The sequence below is a fragment of the Macrotis lagotis genome, chromosome 1 (genome assembly GCF_037893015.1).
Source record: "Macrotis lagotis isolate mMagLag1 chromosome 1, bilby.v1.9.chrom.fasta, whole genome shotgun sequence".
Taxonomy (NCBI): Eukaryota; Metazoa; Chordata; class Mammalia; order Peramelemorphia; family Peramelidae; genus Macrotis; species Macrotis lagotis.
Window position 1 is genome coordinate 347,127,281 of NC_133658.1, and position 21,229 is coordinate 347,148,509.

At 35.4% G+C, this 21,229-nt stretch overlaps 1 protein-coding gene across 3 annotated transcripts in view; it reads right to left on the bottom strand.

The window, feature by feature from the left end:
* The window catches only part of CTNNBL1 (catenin beta like 1), a 219,567-nt gene that overhangs the window by 124,214 nt on the left and 74,124 nt on the right, over positions 1-21,229 (bottom strand). For all 3 annotated transcript variants that reach the window (XM_074211917.1, XM_074211918.1, XM_074211919.1), the window contains exons 5-7: positions 15,916-16,011; positions 9,356-9,449; positions 6,956-7,047 (exon numbers count right to left, since the gene is read on the bottom strand). In XM_074211917.1, the coding sequence (XP_074068018.1) occupies positions 6,956-7,047; positions 9,356-9,449; positions 15,916-16,011 (282 nt within the window). The remainder of the gene's footprint in view (positions 1-6,955; positions 7,048-9,355; positions 9,450-15,915; positions 16,012-21,229) is intronic.

The window sequence follows — 21,229 nt, forward strand, 5'->3', positions numbered from 1 at the left end:
TTTCAATGTTTTTCAAAGCTCAATGAACTGATCACTTCTGACAGCATGGTAGTATTCTATACACCACAACTTATTCAGTCATTCCATTTTTCCCAGTAGTTTTTAACAAATTGGGAGTTTCTCTAAATAACTGATGCTTTTTGGTTTATCAGTTTGCAGTTGAGTTCTACTGCCTCTGATTTTCCCATATCTATTCTATTTGACAAAGCTACCTCTCTATTTTTTAAACTATTAGCAGACATTTTGATAACTTCTGCTTTTTTGAGATCCCAAAATGTTTTCTGCCTTTGTCCCTATCTCTTTTCATTATTTCTTGGATATTTTGGAACTTTAATTTCCCCCATTTAATTTCAAGTTTGACAATTTTATAAAGCTGATAATGTAATTGCTATAGCATTAAAATAGAAATTAACTTTGACATTATTGCCATTTTTATTATATTGGCACAGCCCAGTCATGAACATGAAAATACTCCCAGCTATTTATGCTATTCTTTATTCTTTAAAGAATACATTGTAACTGAATCTATATAACTATTTTGTGTGTTTTCCCATATATTTTATATATTTGGAATGGGATTTCCCTGTTATAGCCTCATGATTTTTCTTATAATATAGATGTTGTTGATTTTTGAGGATTTATTTTGTAACTGAAACTTGGTGAAACTATTTTCTCAATTAGCATTTTTGCTAATTTACCTAAGATTTTCTAAGTAAACCATCACATCAGTAAAAAGGGGTGGTTTTATCTCTTCTTTTTCTAATTATTTTTTGTCTTATTGCTAGTAATAGCATTTCCAAAACTAAATCAAATAATAGTGATGAGAATGGGAATTTTTACTTTAATCCAGTTGTGGGAATGGTTCTAAAGTATCTCCATTGCATATGGAATTTCTCTTCTATTGAATCCTTATATCAATCTTTCCCTCTCACATGGCTCATTTGCCACTGCCTAGGAACATGTCAGTATCTCCCCTATCCTAGGGGTAAAAAACCTCACTTGATCTTGCCATCTTTGCTAACCATTATCCTATCTCTTCTGCCCTAAGTATGGCTAATTCCTTGAAAAGTCCATTTACTTTTTTTCCCTTCTTACCCTTCTTTACTTCCTACATAATTTGGCTTCCAACCTTATCATTTCACCAAAACTACTCCCTTCAGAGTTACTATTGACCTCTCTTTTCTCAAATCTTCATTCTCTTTGACATCTCTGCAACCTTTGACACTATTCATCACTCTCTCCTCCCTGATACTTTTTTCTCTCTGGGTTATCAGAATAACACTCCTTTCTCATGGTTCTATTCCTATCTGAATGCTCTTACTCAGTCTCTTTTGCTGGATCCTCCTCCAAATCATGCCCTCTAATTATAGAAGACCCTTAACTGAAGTGGTCCTGGGTCCCTCTTCACCTTGCATTTTATATTACTTCCTTTATCAACCTCAGGGATTTAATTACTGTTTCTATATTGTTGATTCTTAAATTTACCTTTTCTGACTCAGTCTCTCTGATGACCTCCAATCTTGCATCTCTAACTGACTTTTAGACACCTCAATCTAGATTTCAGCAGAAATCTTAAACTCAATATATCCAAAACAGAACTCATTATTTTTCAACCTAAAGCCTACCTCCTCTCCTATTGTTCAGTTATCTCAGTCATGTCCAACTCTTCATGATCCCACTTGGAATTTTCTTGGCAGAACTACTGAAGTGGTTTGTCACTTCCTTCTACAGATCAATTTACAGAAGAGGAAACTGAGGCAAAACAGGATGAAGTGACTTGTTCAAAGTCACACAATTAATAAATAAATGTCTGAGTTCAGATTTGATTTCAGAAAGATGGGTTTTTCTGACTCCAGGTCTGACACACTCTCCACTGTGCCACATAGCTGTGCCCTACCTCCCCTCACCACCCCTTCTACCTTCCCTATTAGAGGGCAATAATCATCCTCTCAGGCCTTCAGGCTCACAACCTAGGAGATGTTTTGGATTCTTCAACATGTCTCACTACCCCACCCCTATCCAAATTATTGCCAAAACCTACTGATTTAACCCCTGCAACATTTCTTGAATATATCTCCTTCTCTCTTTTGCCTAAAACAAATCTAATCAACTCACACCTGAATAATAGCAATAGTCTCAAGATGAGACAACTTGACTCAGATTATCTTCTCCCCATTCCAATCCATCCTCTATTTTCCTAATATGTATATCTGATCATGTCATAGATCCCTACTCCCCAACCTATTCAATAAACTCCAGTGGCTTTGTAGTTAACTCTTGGAGGCCATAGGAAGCCACTGGAGTCAGGATTAAATAACTAAATAACTAAATTTGAATTCAAGTTCTCCTGACTGCCTCACATCCAAGTCCATCTTCAGTCATGATTCATATCTGGTCACTGGACCCAGATCGCTTTGGAGAAAAAAGTGAGGCTGGTGATGTAGCACAGCATCCCCTAATTCAAACTCAATTCACAAACTTGTCATGTCCCTAATGTCATGGTCATCTTCAAAAACAAAGGAAAAGTATCATCATCATCATCATCATCATCATCATCATATTTATTCAGAACTTCAAGACATTGATTTCTTGCCACTGCTATATTACTATTAATGTCTTTTGTTCATTTTTCTTTTATGAAATTTTTTAAATTCCTTTCAGAAAAATCATAGTTTCCTTGTTTATTCCATTTTGTGTTATAAATATTTGGTTTTGTTTGATAATATGACTGCAACTGTTTTAGATTCATTTGATGTACAGAAATTTTTTTCCAGCTCCTCATTCTCACTTAATTTATGATTTTCTTTTTTAAACTATTTCTTGTAAGTAACAGCTTGTAGGATTTTTTTCTTATTCAACCTGATACTCTTTTTCATTTTACTGGACTGCTTAAACTATTCATTGAAAATTAAGAGAATTCACTCTATATTTTTCCCATTTATCTCTAATCTTTCTTCCTTCTTCCTCTGAAATGATGATACTATGGCTCCTAAATTATTTTGGTGTAAACTTTAAGACAACCCTATTCCCAATTGTTCACTACTCACCTTCAAGTCACTTCTTTGGTGCCCTTGTAACATCTAATATCTCTGGTATCTCTGTCCACACACACACACACACACACACACACATCTAGTTTTGAAATTTTGTTTAACTTATTCTTTTTTCCCCTTTATCTAGCTCTTTAGTTCTTCCTACTCCCCCCCCCATAAGATCCAGTGAAATTTCCCCCATCCTTTCCTTTCCTTTAACTTAATTTATTATCAGTTTATTTTTTGTACCTTTATTTATTGAGTTAGTTATTTAGTTTTTGCAAGGCAGTGGGGTTAAGTGGTTCATCCAAGGTCAAACAGCTAGGTAATTATTAAGTGTATGAGGCCACATTTGAATTCAGGAGACTACCCTGCACCACCTAGCTGCCCCCACCTTTATTTAAAAAGCATTTCCCCCCTCATTTATCTCACTAATTTGCTCTATCCTATTCCTTTTTCTTTGATTCCTGGTGTTTACATTATTTAGTGCTTCTGTAGTCTCTACTTTTCTAATGGAATTAAAACTTCCAAGGTAGATATTTTGGTTCCCTTTTTTAAATAGTTTCTATATTACAGCCATATAGATCTTGCCCCCAGCAAATTTTATTCTGTTGTGCCTCATTCTTGTAAGTTATAGAGGATACTGCTCCATTAATAAGGGATTTTCTTATATCCCTGACTGTGTAGTTTATTATTAATTATTATTAATCTTTACCTTTACTATTACTCTTTACCTTTTCCATGCTAATTTTCTTTCCATTATTTTCCTCCCTAGGTCCATACAATGAAATAAAATCACAAACACTGCTGAAGAGGTCAACTACAAACCTCAAATGGGGCCTCACTGTGGCAAAGCAATCCTTTCACTAACTGATTCACTATATCACTATATCACTCACCACAATGCCTTTTTCAAATCTTTTCATCTTTTCTCAAAGCTCCCACAATTATTCCCTTCTCATCTCTCAGCTGAGAACCTTAGCTCATATTTCACTGAAATCACTGAGATCATTCGGAGCATTCCCTCTTCTCCCTTGTTCTTCATCTCACCTTACTCATATGCCTTCTACCTATATCTCCTTAAATCACTCCTTTCTCCTTACCGTTTTACTTCCTCAAATTCAACCCCTTGCCAAGGCCCATCTATTTTACTTTTCTAACATCTCTGGCATCTAGCCCCATCTGTCCACACACACACACATCTATTCACTACAACCCTGGTACTGCCCCTTATCACCTTACATCTGGATTACTACAATAGCTTTCCAGTCTGCTTACAATAGCCTTCTGGTCTTACCCATTCCAAGCAATCCTCCACTGAGCTTTCAAAGCGATCTTCCTAAAGCAGAGGTCTGACATGTCACTTCCCTACTTAATTAACTCCAGTGATTCTTAATCACATTCAGGATCAAATATAAAATCAAATGTCTTTTATAATCTGCCCTCCTTCCCACATAAATTCCTTTTCAGTCTTACTACACATTATTCTCCCCCCTTCCTTCCTGGCCACATACTCTGTGATCCAATGAGACTGATAATGTAAATATTATTCAAATAAGATGTTGTACCTCCTGACCCTGGGCATTGTCACTGGCTAGTCTTCAAGTGTAGAATGCCCACCTCTCTTGACTTTTCCTCAAATTTCAACCAAAACTTCTACAGAAAGATCTAGTGCTTTTCTTCTTATTGATTACTAATTTATCTTCTGTGTTCCTCAATTCTTTGGTTAAGTGCTGCTGTAGTATAGTGCTGTCATGCTGCTGTTTCAGTCTGTGCAACAATATGCCTTTTGGTTTTCTGCCACTGAGAGAGTACTGGAGATGGGAGAGGGTTAGAGTTTTGCTAACTGTGAGTCAGCTTGTGCCACCCAGTTGTAAGAGCACTATGGATGAGAGGAGAGAGGGCAAAAAGTGAACATGTTAAGGATTAAGAATTAGATTTCCCTGATGTCAGTTCATTGATTTACTACCTTTTAGGGTTTTTAGTGCCCTAAATTGTGAAGACAGTTGAAATTTCTTTATCTCTGCACATAACTTCTCTTTTGGACAGGTCTGTGAGTTCATGAGGACTGAAGAAAAGTTCTAGTTCTCAGAACCTGTTGGCTCCATGAACCATGATGCTACAAGGTTTTCAAATATCACTGAAAAAATTAAATGAAGATCCAATTTCTGGTTTGTTTTTTTTAATACACACACACACACACACACACACGAAGTGATGAGAGAAGTGGAAAGTGTCATGAAATCCAACAATGGTAAGTTTCTTCAGTCCAAAATGGTTGGTAAATGCTACCACAGATGAGAAAAAAAAAAAGTAAAACTTGCATCTGAAGGGGAATAACTGTAGATGAGGATGATAAATCATGATCCCCACTTCCTACTCATTATTTTTCAATATGACATCCTAGCTAATGGGTAGAACAAGGAAGGTGGCAAAAATTTTTTTCAAAAAATTTAAAGGAAGATGGGAGGCAGAAAAAGACCATCTTTTCCTGAAGTACTGAAAGCTCAGATTAATAGAGAGATTTTATTAGTAATAACAATTTACAATCAAAAATGACTATAATTCTGCTTACTTAACACTTAATACCAGTTCCCAAACCATGAAGACATTGTATCAGAAATTGGAAATAAAAGTACTTAGTCACAACAGCTTGGATTTTACCATATTTACCAAAGATACTTTGAATTAAATGAGTTTTACCTGGTCCTGACTCTTTAATGATATTACCTGCTCATATATTAAGTCAATTAATTCAATCATCTGGCCACAGTTGGATAAATTAGCCAGGTTCATTGTGTGAATGTAGAGTTTTACCTACAATGTGTATATTGCCACTTAAAAACAACACTCCACTTCTCAGAGGGCTCCTTTAAGATAGAACTTCCTTCTTGCAGAGCCTCTCCAGGTATTGTGAGATAAAAGTGTTCCATCATTGGTGAACAAACAATGAATATTAAATTAAGGTGATTCTGAGTTCTCACAAGTTATTCCAGCAGATTACAAATGCTTACAGGTTCAAATGAGCAGGAAATCAGTCTCAGAGTCTGAGAAAGTAGGCTTGCTAAGAATAAAAGTAATCTCCACAAGAAAGTTGAAGATCAGGTTTCATATCCTGTCTCATTTTTCAGTCTTGGCATCACATCAAGTGTGAGGCAGCACAGTTTGTGTCAGTGGAGATAAATTATATCCAGAACCCTGAGGTAGACAAAGTGTTACTATGTCTATTTTACAGAAGAAGAAACTGAGGCTGAGTGATTCAACCAAGATCATGTAGTTCATAAGCAGTAGAAATAGAACTACAAGACAAATGCCCTTCTCTCAAGCATACCCTTGTGGATGAGGATGATAAATCATGATCCCCATTTCCCTACCCATTATATTAGGCATTTTTATGCCCCAAGCAGCCAAAAAGATTGCCAATAGTCCCTTCTTTCTCCCTCTTTCCTACCATCAACAACTTCTACATCCAAAGATTTCAAGGATTTTTGGGGAAAAAAAGGTTTCCCTTGACAAAATGTTTGGGGCTCAGGGCTATGTGATCTTGGACAAGTCAAAACCCCATTGCCTTGCAAAAATTAAAAAAAAAGGTTTGGGGCTCCTCCCCTAAGAACTCTAAGTGATTTATGCCACCAGTTTCAACCTCCTCAAACTAAAGCCATGCTGAAGCAGCAACAGAAACAGAATTTAATTTCATCTCTTGTTCACCCTCTGAAAGAGGCTATAATGTACAACAAAATGGTCCAAAAGATGAAAAGAAAAAGCAAAAACTAAGAGGCACAAAATGAAAAAGCAGTCAAAGAATCACTGCAAGGTGGCTACATTTCCATTTGACTAATTCTTGATGCCACAATGTCTGAAGCAGGGGTGGGGAGATAGTGTTCATCAAAGCCCTTCAAAAGTTATACCAATTAAAAACTTACCTTCAGTCTCTTCAGCAACCACTGCATGAGGCCCTGTTGGGCAGCTTCTGTGCACATTTCTGGTCGGAACTCAGCCATATTTTCTACAATGGCTGAAGGAGAGAAACCAATCATATGCAAAAGTAATTTTGCTTTTACTAGTAAGTACACTAACTCACTGTATTATCCATGTTTTTCTTTCTTTTGTTCCCTGAACCCATCACTGACAGTCAGATACTATAGGCATTTTCACTTAATCCATGGTATTCCTAAAGTTTGGGTTGTTTTGTTTTGTTTTTTTAACTTCAGTTATATTTGAAGCAAAACCTCACAGAAATAATATAAGTCAAAAGAAATTAAGTATGTAGTAAACATTGGGGTTTTTTATGCTCATGGAGCATGGTCTTAATCCAGAAAATAAAGAATGAAAGACAACTGTCCTAAGACTTTCCTCTCTTCCATGTGCCCAGTTCAAGCTCTTCAGTATGATACCGGGCCACTAGTTATTATGAAGTAATCAAAAGAAAGATTAAGAGCCTTTCTAACAAAGCCTTTTCTTTACCTGTCTAATCAGTTCCTTGCTCATTCCTTCTTTTTTGCATCATTAAGAAATATGGTCACATTAAAGTAAAATATAATATTTCTCACCTAACTAAAACAATTTTTGCACAAGGGGAAGAAGGAAATAGTTGAGGGGACTATCAGGCACACAACTATAAATATTCATAGACTTACTACCTCCAAAGTCCCATTTTAAAATTATTTTAAAATATTTATCTGATGGTTATCAGAAAGACTATCAAGGCAATAATAACCTACTTTTTTTTTTTTTACCATTTTTCTGAATCCTTCATATCTATCTGTCAGATATTAAACTATGAAAGGGCAAAAAAAAAGTAAAAAATAAAGCTGGGAGTTTGGAGGGAGTGGACAGTGAATTGAGAAGAAGAGGAAGAAGAGGAAGTTTTGAATTATAAGAGAGAAATAAGGTAAGACAAAAGAAGACTAGAAAAATTCATTCAATCACTAGCTGTATAATCTGGGCCAAGTTACTTCAGATTATTCCCATAGTTCTCATTATGCTGAGACTCAAGGGAACTTCAACCATAGCTCCTCCAGAAAGGGAAGGAAGGATGGTCACTTATAAAAAAAAAATGGGACTTGATGCTAAGTTTTTATATTTTCTTCTCCTTTCTCACTGAAAGGAGAAGAAAATCAATTCATGTAGTTGCCATTTCCATGTCTTTAAGGTTCAACACTTTGTTGTCCTATTCACTACTTTCACTATTTTGGTAGAAACTCATTTTATTTCCAGTGAGTCTACTTTATTCAAAGGTATTTTAATGTGTCATTTTTTGATCAAATTCTCAGGAAAATAGAGGTAATAAGGAATCAAAAAGATCATCTTATCCAGTTACCTTATTTGACAGATGAGTAAGCTAACACTCAATAGGGGGAAGTGACTTGCTTAAAGTCACAAAGCTAATGAGTAACAGAACTAGGACTAAGGTTCTGACTGTCATCAAACTACTTTTTTTCATAGTGCCCATCAATTATTATTGCCAGGATCATTTTAGGATTGCTATCCAGATAAAATTCTCCAGTGGGGTAGAAAATGTCAAAACTAAAAATTAAATCTGTCTAGAAACAATTAGAACTAGCATTTCCATACTGTAATACCCTCCTTTCACTTAATTCTCACAACTCTGCAACTTCATTTTAATAATTCCTACTGACAGATTCTGAAACTTATGAGAAAAATCAATTACAAGCTGAGAAGAGGAAAATAAAAACCTAATTTCGTTAAATTTCTGTTTCTCTGGGATTTCATTTATTTCTCAGACTCTGGTTATAGGTCATAGAGATGGGATAAATCCAAGGAAAATGAGGATATATACTGCAAAGGAATCTCCTTAAATGAACACAAAAGAAAGAAGTAGATAAGTAAAAAGCAATATTTCAATTCCAAGTTTGTATAATAAATTATACATAGAGAGAAACAATGAAGCTTTTCTAAATAAAATGCCCAATAAAGAAGCCCAATTACTCAAAAGTTTACCGTTCTAGTGAAGGAGAATCAGAAAAAAAAAAACTAATACATTGAGGGAATAAAAATCACAAAATGAATACTTTCCAAAATCCCAAAATGTCACCCCAGCAGAGTCCTTCCATCAAAACTGGAATTTTCCTGGAGGTCTACTAAAAGGAATCTATGATTTCAGTCTAGGAAGGTTACCTATTTAGTGGATTTCTGCTTTATTACCTGCAAGCTGAATCCAAGCTGCAGTTATATGAAATTTACACAAGGGTCTTTATTTCTGAAGAGGCAGTTTGGGAGCAGGAGGAAAAAACATCCGGCTGCTGACTCTATTATAGAGAAAACAAACAAAGCAAAGAGATAATATGTGTGCATCCCCTTACCCAGAGTGTTATGCACTCCATCCGCCTCTTCTTTCACAGATTCATCTAGTCGCTCTAAATTCTGAACAAGCAAAGCTGCCACCTGACCATCCACCTGCAAGATCCAGAAAGGAAGCAAAACAGACATGATGAAAAAGACTGAAAATTCCCTCAAATGGACTATCATCTCTCCTCTGCCATTCCCTACCTCATCTAAATGAAACCCTTCCTCATATCCATACCCATGGGTATTTTCTGAAGAAGAAGCCTCTGGAAACAGACAAAAACAATCAAAGATCATAGAATTAGAGCTGGAAGGATCTTCAGAGATTACATCATATAGATTTAGAGCAGGACTAGGAGAGGAAACCCTTAAGTCATTTCTCTTTTCTGGATCTGCTTACCTATCTGTAAAATGAGGGTGTTGGACAAGAAAACATTCAAGATCACTTCTTACTCTGACATTCTATAAGTTACTACACATTATTACTTGGCATCATAAATTATTGTAGTACTTAAGAAGATAAGAAATCTCAACCATACAATTGGTCTAGCATTCTCTCTCTGGTAGCTACACCAAATGATGTTTGGTAGAAAAACAAAATGGGTCTTCTCCAAACATTAACCTCAAAAGCCTAAGTTCATAGTGAAAAAACATGCCTAGCTTCTATAACTTAATCAGAACCTAATATATAAATATTTCTTGAGTTTAATTGTATCTTAAGAGTCCCTTTCATTTGTTCATTGAACATGGAAATATCAGTTAGTGAACTGAATTTTTTGTAACTGGCAAACTACCTTCACATCCATTGTCACATTTCAACTTCAAAACAATCCTTCCTCATGGATAGGAGGGAAGGTATGCTACTATCCTTATTTTACAGAAGAAGAAATTCTGGCACATTCAGTTAAAGTCATGGACTATTGAGTCATACAACTAATTAATTTTAGTTAAGACTAGAATGAGGTTCTAATTCCTAGTGCATAGTTTTCCTAGTATACCAATTTTCAGGGGCTGTGGTGCTTAGATTATTAGCACTTACTTGTGAATAGGATCCTTATATTTTATATTGTCAAAGATACATATAGTCTACAACACTTTGAACCTTATGTTTAATGAATTGAATTGACTGATTTTTGGTGGCTTCCATGTTCCAGCATCTACTAGAAGGGGCTTAAATTAGTTAATTTTTTTCTATTTCTTAGAGTCTGAGGAAGACTACAAATAAGGGTAGAAGTTGAAACTACTGATAAATATTATTGGTTCAGTTTCACTTTTTTCCCAAATTACAGATAACACTGATACAAGTATATAATGAGTGTTCAAACACAAAAAGAAAGATTATGGGATCATGCATATTTAAAGTTACACAGGTCATGCCATAGGTCATCTAATCTAAATCTCTCATTTTAGAGATAAGCAAATAGGATCAGAATTGTTAAATGACTTGCCAAAGATCAGAGAGGTATTAAGTAGAAGAATGGATATTCAAACTCAATATAGTGCTTATTCTACTATTTATTAGAATGGTTTCCACCTCTGAATGAGGACAAGTCTACTGCTCTCACATCTCATCACCATTTAACAAAGGCTTCACCAAGTTTTTTTTATTTAATTGCATAGTTTTGGTATTTTGAGACAAAATGGAAAAATTTCAGGGGAAGGAGTCTGAAGCTACCTACCACAAATCATCTTGCTTGATTTATAATCTCCCCGAATTCTGTGGTAGCAAACCCTCCAGCTCCATCAGATATTGCTCACTTGTCAGTTCTCTAAGCCACCTCACCAGTTTCAATTCCTCATTGCTGTATTATCTGCATTTCCCCCCCTACTTTTTGATTCTTAGTTATGTCTTCCACAGCTAGTAAAAAGTAGCAATGGCAGTGACAATGACTGTGAAGGATACGTGAAAATCTAAGAGCTACACTATTAAAGATGGGAATCACACTGGGAAAAAAAATCTTAGTTCTTATTTTAAAAATAGAACTTTTAACAGTCTGCTTTTTTATACTGGTATTATATAAGACTTTATGTTTAGTTAAATATAATTTTATCTATGATGAGAATAAATGAAGTCAAAATGCACAAAGCTCAAAAGAATCCATAGAAAATTATTCTAAGTATAGTCCTATAAATCTGCTGGTAAGCAGCACAAATTGGTATTCTATTCTACTCCCTTAACCCCTCCTGTTCACCCCACCCCATTTTCAAGGCTTGTGGCTAAGACCCATACCAAAAAACCAAATCAGGCCTGGAAATTAAACTACAAAGAAGAAGGGAGGGGCGGCTAGGTGGCGTAGTGGATAAAGTGGAGTCAGGAGTACCTGGGTTCAAATCTGGCCTCAGACACTTAATAATTACCTAGCTGTGTGGTCTTGGGCAAGCCACTTAACCCCATTTGCCTTGCAAAAATCCTAAAAACAAACAAACAAAAAAAACAAAAACAAAAAAAAACAAGAAGGGAGCAATTCTGGTTTGCAAAACTAGGCTGAATTTCAGTCAGAGGTGTTCTACTAAGTTTACAGATTATTTCCACTTGCTAACAGATCTTTCAAATGACACTCCAGCAGCCTCCAATGAGACAAGAACACAGTCAGATTACTTTTCTATTTGTTCAAAAAGGGTAAGGAGGTAAAAAGTAGAAAAAAGAAAATAGAAGGATTCTTTATGAAACATGGATGATCTAGCAATGAACTTTCTCTTTTCTGTCTAGACCAAGGAATAGCAAATTCTGTAGTCATGAAAGTCAAGATCATAGAATGAAAGCTAGAGACTTTCAAAGAACATGCAGACCAATGTTCAGATTTTTAAAAACAATCTGTGAAATTTTTAAAAATCAGAATCCTGAGCAATAATATAATTCTAAATTATACATATGTTTATTTTAGATTGTAGTCCCTTAAAACTGTTAAGGGAAAGAGGCTTTCTGAAATAATAAACAAACAAATAAATAGATAAATAAATCATTGGCTAACAGCATTAGTGATGAAAGTAGTAGAGGTTCTAGGAAAACTTATCAATTATTTTTGTAGTATTTGTTATTCTTTTCTAGGAAAACAAAAGTTATATACATCTGGCTCTGAGAAGAAACACTTGCACCTCTTTGGGTTCAGAAACGGTTTCTTCTGGGATCAATGTAAGGCCAAAGAGAAAGCTGATCAAGTCACTCTACTTCTCTCCATCTCAGTTTCCCCATGAGGGTGTTGGTACTGGTAACTCCTAAATTTTCCTTAGGCTTTAAGTAAGTAATCCCATGAATTTTTAAATACTAAAAGAAATGGATTCGGAAAAATATCCTCACATAGTCTAAATACATGGAAAAATTCAAAGTCATGAAAATACCTAAATCTTCTAACATGAGAGGTAGTGAAGTTTAATAAAGCACTAAATGTATAATCAAGAAAATGGGTTCAATGAGCACCTTAGATTCAGATTTTCTGTGTCACTAGAAGCAAGTCATTTAAACTTCATTACCTCATCTGTAAACAGAAGTTTATCATACTTATATCACCTTCATTCACAGGTTGTGAAGAAGCATTTTACTTTCTTTAAAAGGAAAAAGTAACAGTAAGGGCTGGTTTTAAAAAATGCACAGGTTAGATTGAATGATGCTTTTCAGTTTTAATGATTTATAAGTTTATAAATATTTTTGACTGAATGAATGAAAGACTAACAACTAACATTCTATAAAGCACTAGTTTTTTAAAACATTAGGTTTCTTAAGAACAGTCTAAAAAAACCCCATTAATATGGACAGGATTTTCTCATTTTTTTTCTCTTATTTAGGAAGCTTATATTGTTCCTAGTCTTAGAAGTCTTCACATAACTAGAACATTGACCTCCAACCTGTATCTTAGTTAAGAATTGCCTCTACAAGTTTCTGACAAGTACTCATCCAGCATTCCCCTGAAAGCTTCTAATAATGGGGAATCTACCATCTCCCATGGAAACAAATTCACTTCTAGATAGCTAATTTTTTTTTTATCAAATTTTTCCTTATAGTCAAACTCTGTTTCTTTATAGCTTCCACCCATTAGTTGTGTTCAGGCACAAAGCAGAACAAGTCTAATTTCTTTTACATATGGTAGCCCTGCTACTATTTAATGATGACTGTTTAATTCTGATTTTGTGTAACCTAGATAAAAAACTGAAGGAACTTTGAGAATGCCAATACTGCACTCTTTCCCCCAATAGGGCTTTTCTATAGCTTATAATTTCCAACTGGGGAAAAGATAGTAGCAATAACTACAAACTGTATCTCACAATAAATTCTACCAGATGCCCTCTAGCTGCTGCTGTTCATGCCATTTCATGCCTTTGATAATGGCCCCAAATTAAAACTACAAATAAATTGATGTCTTTTTAATATTAAGAATCTTTAAAAAATTGTTTTCTAATTAAGAATAAAAATGGAGAAACAAAAGTACATTTAAGTCTACTTTTCCAAGTATCTTCCACTGGTACAGACAAGCAAATAATCCATACCAATACTGAAATTTTCAGTTCCTTGTGATACATATAAATCCCACTGGAATAAAGAGATTAAATCATGCCAAAATATTAAAAAATAATAAGAATAATAAAAAACTAAAAGCTCCTAATCAGGAGCTACCTAATGATGCCCCAGGCTGTAGATGAACTGTTTCTTTCTAAGTGTACAATAAAATCTGCAAGACCCAGCCTTTGTTAGTGATTTTGGCAACACAGAAAACAGAAAAGGGGCTTTTGTTCAAATGACTGTTTCCTGGTCCATTTTTACAAGCTGCAGGCGGGCTACCTGCTCCTTTCTCCTCAATCCTTTTCATGCAACAACCTTCTAGGCAAAGAATGGTAATTAAAAACAGCATAGGGACTACGCGGGAAGATGCATTCAGGGCCACTGCAATTAACCTTTGGAAGGTAAGCCTGTTTGGATGACACCACAGGGACTTGATGGAAAAGCAAGTGCAGCTGCCTTCCCCCAACAACCCTCCAAACAAAAGCCCATCTGATTTCTTTTCTCTCAATACAATCATTCCAAAACCCAATAAAAAAGAAACCCTGTGTTCTACAAATGTGGCTGGTCACTCCAGGAAACAGCTAGAAAGAATAATGGGCATAGGAATTTTCATCATACTCAATTGTTATTGGCTCTGCTGACACCTCTTTCTATGTAAGATACAGTTCTTTGTATTGACTCAGTTTCTGACCCCTCCACTCATTCCAAATACCAGAAACCAGAGTGCATGGGAAAAGTCTACTATACAGAGCAGAGGAGAAAAGGATTGGGTCAGTGAATCTGACACCAAATCTGCTCACAGATAAGGACCTCAACCAAATCACTATTAATTGGAAGTTTTTAGAAAAAAAAATGTATAGAAGAGAAAATACAACATGCCAGAAGTCCAAGGGAGCTGGATCCTGATGCCTCTACCATTAACCAGCTATGTGACTTACCTCAAATTTCTTAACTACCCTGAGTTTCAGATTCTTCATAGGCAAAAATGATCATACATTAAGGGTCAGAAGGAACCTTAAAATTCAACAAAACCTAATTCCCTCATTTTTCAGATGAGACTTAGGGAGGTTAAGAACCTCGTCATGGGTTATCCAGTGGAATCATAAGAATGAGAACAGAAATTCTCTGACTTTAAATCCCTTACCTTTCACAGTGCCGTGAAAATATGGATGTTGGAAAAAGCTAGAAGGGACTTTAGTGCTATTTTAGTCCATTATACTCCTTTTACAATAAGGGAAAGTAAATTGTCTTGACTTGTCCAAGAACAAATGAGAAAGTCCTTTCCATATTCTCTCAAAACATTCAATTTTGATCGATGCATGGCACAGAAACAACGTAAAGAGTATCAGATTGCCTTCTATTGGGGGGGTGGAAGGAAGGGAAGGTGTGGGGGGAATTGTAAAATTCAAAACCTTATAAAAAAAAGATGGGTAGAAACTACTATTGTATATAATAGGAAAACAAATAAAGTATTTAGTAAAAAAAAAAAAATTAAGTCCTTTCCAAGGAAAAATGCTAGAAATTTCAATAATTTATATTTGTATTCTTTTGATATTTAGTAAAGCAGGTGTCAAACATATAACCCATTCCCTAGTAATGCCCAAACCAAATTAAAAAGTAATTGGGAAATTTTTAACAAAATAAAAGAAAAATACAATAAAACAGATAATGTTAATATGTAATTTTCTAAGTCCCTATGTACCTTATGGATGGTTTAGAGGATCCCATTTACATTTGAGTTTGACACCACTGTAGTGGAGGATACTCTCAAATTAATCTTAATAACAAGTTAAATTCCAAAGTATAGCATCCAGTATGATGACACAATGGAATTAATGTACACAGTCCAATGTCCCATAATTTCAAAATTGATTCACTCTAAAACCCCTTTCTTCTGGAATCAAGTTTTCTATAGAAATAGCCCTAAATTTGCATTAACCCAATACTGAGTCACCTTGAGCTTGAAGTTAATATAAATCCTTAAGTAATTAACTTTATCATTAACTGATTAAAATGGCAGTGATAGCTAAATTCATTCATTAAAAAAAAAAATCAAAGGAATTCAAAGACAGTGCAACTTACCAAGGCATCAATGAGCACTTCAGCTCCCTCTTCACTCTCATGGAGTGTATCAATATCTGTTAATTCCTGTAGCAAATCAACTACAGCGATGGACACATGTGAAAAATGTTAAGGGCATTAACTACATACAGAAATACTACAGACATATTTTCAAAAATTTGATTCCTTTCGGTGTCCTAGCTAATCGTTTCATCACTATCTTCAACAGCCCTTGGCCCACAGTGGGTATTCACTAAAAGTTAAATGACAGACTCACTTTCATTCTTTACATCACCTTCTTTAGTAACTTATTCCATATGTTCACTACACCTTCATAAATTTCATAACTTCAAATAAACCAGTTGGAAGTCTCTTTTCAGAGTGATCTAAGAAATAGGCCAACACCCTTAACCTTAGCCCATAATTTAAATTCTTGAAACTCAGTATAATCTTAACTACTCTGTACAGTTCATCTTCAAAAGCAGTAATGATTTCTGTGATGTGATGCCTGGTGCTTCACAAAGAATTTCACTGAGGTCGATGTGGTAAAGAATGGATTTAGGCTAGACTAGGATGAGAAAAAATAATTGGAGCGCCCCCCCCGCACCTGTCCTAATCAAATCAATTTTCCCCCCTCCTCCTCCACCCTCCAACATACTTTGTACATTAAGAGAAGTGGACTAAGAGAGAGGAGTAGGCAAAAGTATAGGGAAGAAAGAAAAAAACACAACCTAAACTTTCTAAGACTCTGAGACATGAGACATATGGTTAAAATCATCAAAAGTTAAAAAGCACTGCTCCCCTCTTGTCCAAAATCAAATCAACAAATATTTACAAAATACATACCTACAGGCAAGGAATTGTACTACTATATGTAGGAAAAAGAAGTACAGGGAGTCTCAAGAAGTTTAAAACTTAGCTGGGGACATAAGACACCTAATCAAAAAAGCAAGTATGTATTTATAGATAAATAAGTAGTGTAGCAGGTGGAGTTTCAGACCTAGAGCCAGAAGACCTGAATTCAAATCTTGACTCCCAACAATTCCTAGTTAAGTGATCCTTACAAAAGTCACTTGACCTTTCTCAGTCTCAGTTTCCTCTACTGTAAAATACCGATAATAGCATCTTCCTCCCAAGGTTGTTGGGAAGATCAAATGAGTAAACATGTAAAGCACACTACAAAGCTTAAAAAGCAATAGTTGTAAGTGCCCTCTCTCTGTAGCACACTCTGGCACCAGAAACAGTCCTTGACCTCAAAGAGCTAATTTTCAAATGGAAAAACACCATGTACATAATAGGAAAATGCAAGGTAGCATGAAAGAGGAAAACACTTGCAACCGAGGGAGTAAGAAAAGCTGCCAGTACAAGGAGACAACTGAGCTGAAACTTAATGGAAGCCAGGTATTCCAAGAGGAAGACATGAGGAGAGACCATTTCATGGAAGACAGTCAGGAAGACAGGGATGGGGAAGTTTGGAGGAGGAATTAGGGAAAAGTAATAAATTATTTTTTAAGACAAACTGAGTTTAAGGTATCTATTGGACCATCTAGCTTGAAACGTCCAAAAGACAACTGGTAATGTGGAACTGAAACTCAGTAGAGAGACCAGGGATGACTATCCAAATCTGGGGTCATATGCACAGAGATGATAACTGAACACAGGAGTAGATGAGAACAATAAGAGATAATGGAATTTAAGTAAAAGGGTCCTGAAAAATGAGAAACAACCAGTTAGGTGTGACATGGATGAAGCTGCAGCAAAAGAGTCGGAGAAGGAAAACTCAAACAAATAAGAGAACTAAGAGAAAACAGTGTCATGAAAATCAGAGAATAAAGTATCCAGACAAAAGGGATGAAGATCAAGAAAAAAAAAATCAAACAGTTTAGCAATTAAGAGATCATGAGATCATATATCTCATGAGAAAGGATGTTAAGCATTCAATGAATCTAATCCAATTTACAGATGAAGAAACTCAAGGATATTAAGTGATTCAATGTCAAGAAAGATCTGAACCCAGACCTCCTTAACTGCAAGTCCAATTCTCTAAGCTGCAGCACATTTAAAGGAGGACATCCAGCATGGTGAATGGTTCTGTAACCACCCCATTACAAGGAATAGATAAAAGATGTGGGATACTGAGCCTGGAAAAGTTTTTCTTTCTTTTTATTTTCCGACTGAACCTGTAATTTCATCAATACAGAGAGCTCCAAGTAAGAAAACATGCTCTAATAAGGTCAAATAAGCAATACTCTGAAACTTAATTATCTGAGAGATTTGCCTGATGCATTGAGAGGTTGAGCAACACATCCTGCATCATGAGTCAGAAAAAGGACACAAATCATGTCTTTCTGATTCTTAAAGCAGCTCTTAATCCATTGTGCAATGGTATCCCTTATAGAAGATTTACAGAGGAGAGAATGTCTTCAATTAATAGAAGGGTTATTTTGTGGAGAAGATATTAAACTTGTTCTGCTTAGTCCCAAAGGACAGAATTGGAAACAACAGGTAGAAGTCACAGAGGCAAATTTATGTTATAGATAAAGAAATATTTACTTCCAAGATGGAGAGATAAATTTGGATCAAGTCACAAAGGACCATGAATGAAAGGTTAGAGACTTACTTACTAACTGGGAGTCAATGAATGTTTCTGATTAAGAAGAAATAAATTGAAAGATTAATCTGACAATGGCATGAGTGATGAACTGGATAGAAAAGAGAACAAAGACCAAAATAAAAAATCAGAGATAGTCACAGATAATATGAAGATAAAATCAAGATGTGACTGATGAAGTCACAAAAAGATGTTCACTAAAAGAAGTATAATTGGTTAAGGTTCTCTTTCTGGACCTACAAGTGAATGACCAGCTATCTTAGAGTGAGTAAATTCTTAATTTGTGTGCCTTTATTTTGTTCCACAGGAAAAGATAAATCAACAATGCTTCCCTAAAACACAGGGAAATTTGGACTACTTAATATGTGCAAAGAGCCTGAAGATCTTAGTATGAAATCTCTTTCATGCTTGTGGTACTTATCAGAAAAGCAATCAAAAGGCTGCTAAAACAGAAGATGATCAGTCTTACCTGACAAGTTGTAAACCACAATATATAAGCCGCTTGAATCACTTACAAATGGGTCACATAACCTTGAAATTAAGGACATCTCCTGAATAAAAAGTGAGTATGTGCAATTTCTCCTCTCTAAGATTCAAACACTTATTGATGGAAAAGGGGAGTACACAGAAAGGCTTAAACTAGACCAAATCCAGAATAGCAGGTATAAAGACCCTCCTATATCTCTAAACTGACACTTATTTCCACCACAAACTATCAGACTTCCAAGGGGAAATTTGAAAATTAATATTCTCCTTAACCCTACAAAAATTTGCAGAACTTCTAACAAACTACTGCAACACACACACACACACGCGCGCGCGCGCGTGCGCAAGCGTGCAAATGTGTATACTTAAATTGTACATACGCATGAGGTTAATTTTTCCATTTCCAGTATGCTTTTGCATGCTTGTCTACGACTGACTTGCTGCCATGGAGAATCACTAAGGGCTAAAAAAAAGATGGATTTTGGCATCTGAGAACACCCTAAGATGATCATAAAGTAAAGGACAATTTTCTAAATGCAATCCAGCCCGCTGTTCTCTTACCTAGTTTAGAGTCTAGGTCACTGCTTGTTCAAGACACATGTATTCAAAAGACCAGCCTCTTATTGCATAGAACTGGTTACTACAAGGGTTCTGCAAGCACTGCACTTCTACTGTGTCAGTCATTACATTAAACTCTTTGACAGATCAGAAAACATTTTAGAAGGTTTTACAATACTTCAGGACCTGATGAAAATGAGCACAAAGACATCTACACAGAGTACCCAGAATGAAGGAGGAAAGCAAGCAGGATTGCAATTGGGACACATTGCAATTTTAATACCCCAAACTTCTCACTGACACAAAGATCCATCAACTAAACAACAACATTCTTCTAATGATGCCACCATCACAAATCACAGTTGATATACCAATAGTATAAATAATATTTATTCAGTGCTAGGCCCTGTTTTAATTATTGAGGCCATAATACAAATAAAGAAACAATTCCTAACTCTCAAAAACCTTACATTCTATCAACAAGGGAGATAATCTGTGTGTGTGTGTGTGTGTGTGTGTGTGTGTGTGTGTGTGTAGATATACAGTATATATGGTATATATATATATACTGATGTAGATAAAGCTGAATGCATATAGCACATATACACAAAATAAATATAGAGAGAATAAATACAAATAAATATAAGGTAGGTAAATATAAAAAAGTAGATTGGTAGAAAGGACCTGGAGCATTTTGTGGGATGTGAAGGCTTGATTAGGAAAGGAATTGGTTAGAAGAGGCACTGGAGCTATATAAGAAACAAAAAGATACATTCTATGAGGTGGAGGTGAGGAGGTACATCATATATTAGATGTGGGAATAAAGCAGGAAAAGGGAATAATAAACCCTGTTTCAGGCATATTTAGTTTAAGAAGCTTTCAGGATATCTAGTGCGAAATGTCCATTAGGCAATTAGTAAAAAGAAAATGAAACTCAAGGGATAATGGGGCCATTTATATAGACCTGAGAATCAGTTCATGAAGATGATAATTAAAACCAAGTAAAGTCATTCAGACACTGAAAGTATATAGAGAGAAAAGTGCTCAGGCCAGGGCCTTAAGCAACATCTAGAGTTAATAGTTGTGTAATATGAATGATTAGCAAATAAATGAGATGAGAAGGAGCTGCGAGAGTGGCTTATTTGACAAAAAGGAAAAGCTTGGATGTTAAAGGAGATGTGGGAAAACTGGAACATTAATATACTGTTGGTGGAGTTGTGAACTGATCCAAACATTTTGGAGAACAATTTGTAACTATAGCCAAAAGGCTCTAAAACTAAGCATACCCTGCAATCTAGCAATGCCATTATTAGATTAAATATCCCAAAGACATCCAAAAAAGAAAAAAGGACCTATTGGTTAAAAAAAAATATTTACAGCACCTTTTTTTTTTGGTGGCTAAGAATTGGAAATCAAAAGGAAGCCTATCATTTGAGTATGGTATATGTAATGGAAGACTATTGTGGTATAAAAAATGGCAAGCAGGATAATTTCAGAAAAAAACTGGAAAGACTTACATGAACTGATTTACAGTGAAGTGAACAGAACCAAGAGAATGTTATACACCATAAAAGCAATGTTGCTCAATGAAGAACTGTACTAATCTCAGCAATAAAATGATCCAAGACTATCCCAAAGGATGGCAATGCATACTACAAATAAAGAACTGATACTGACTGA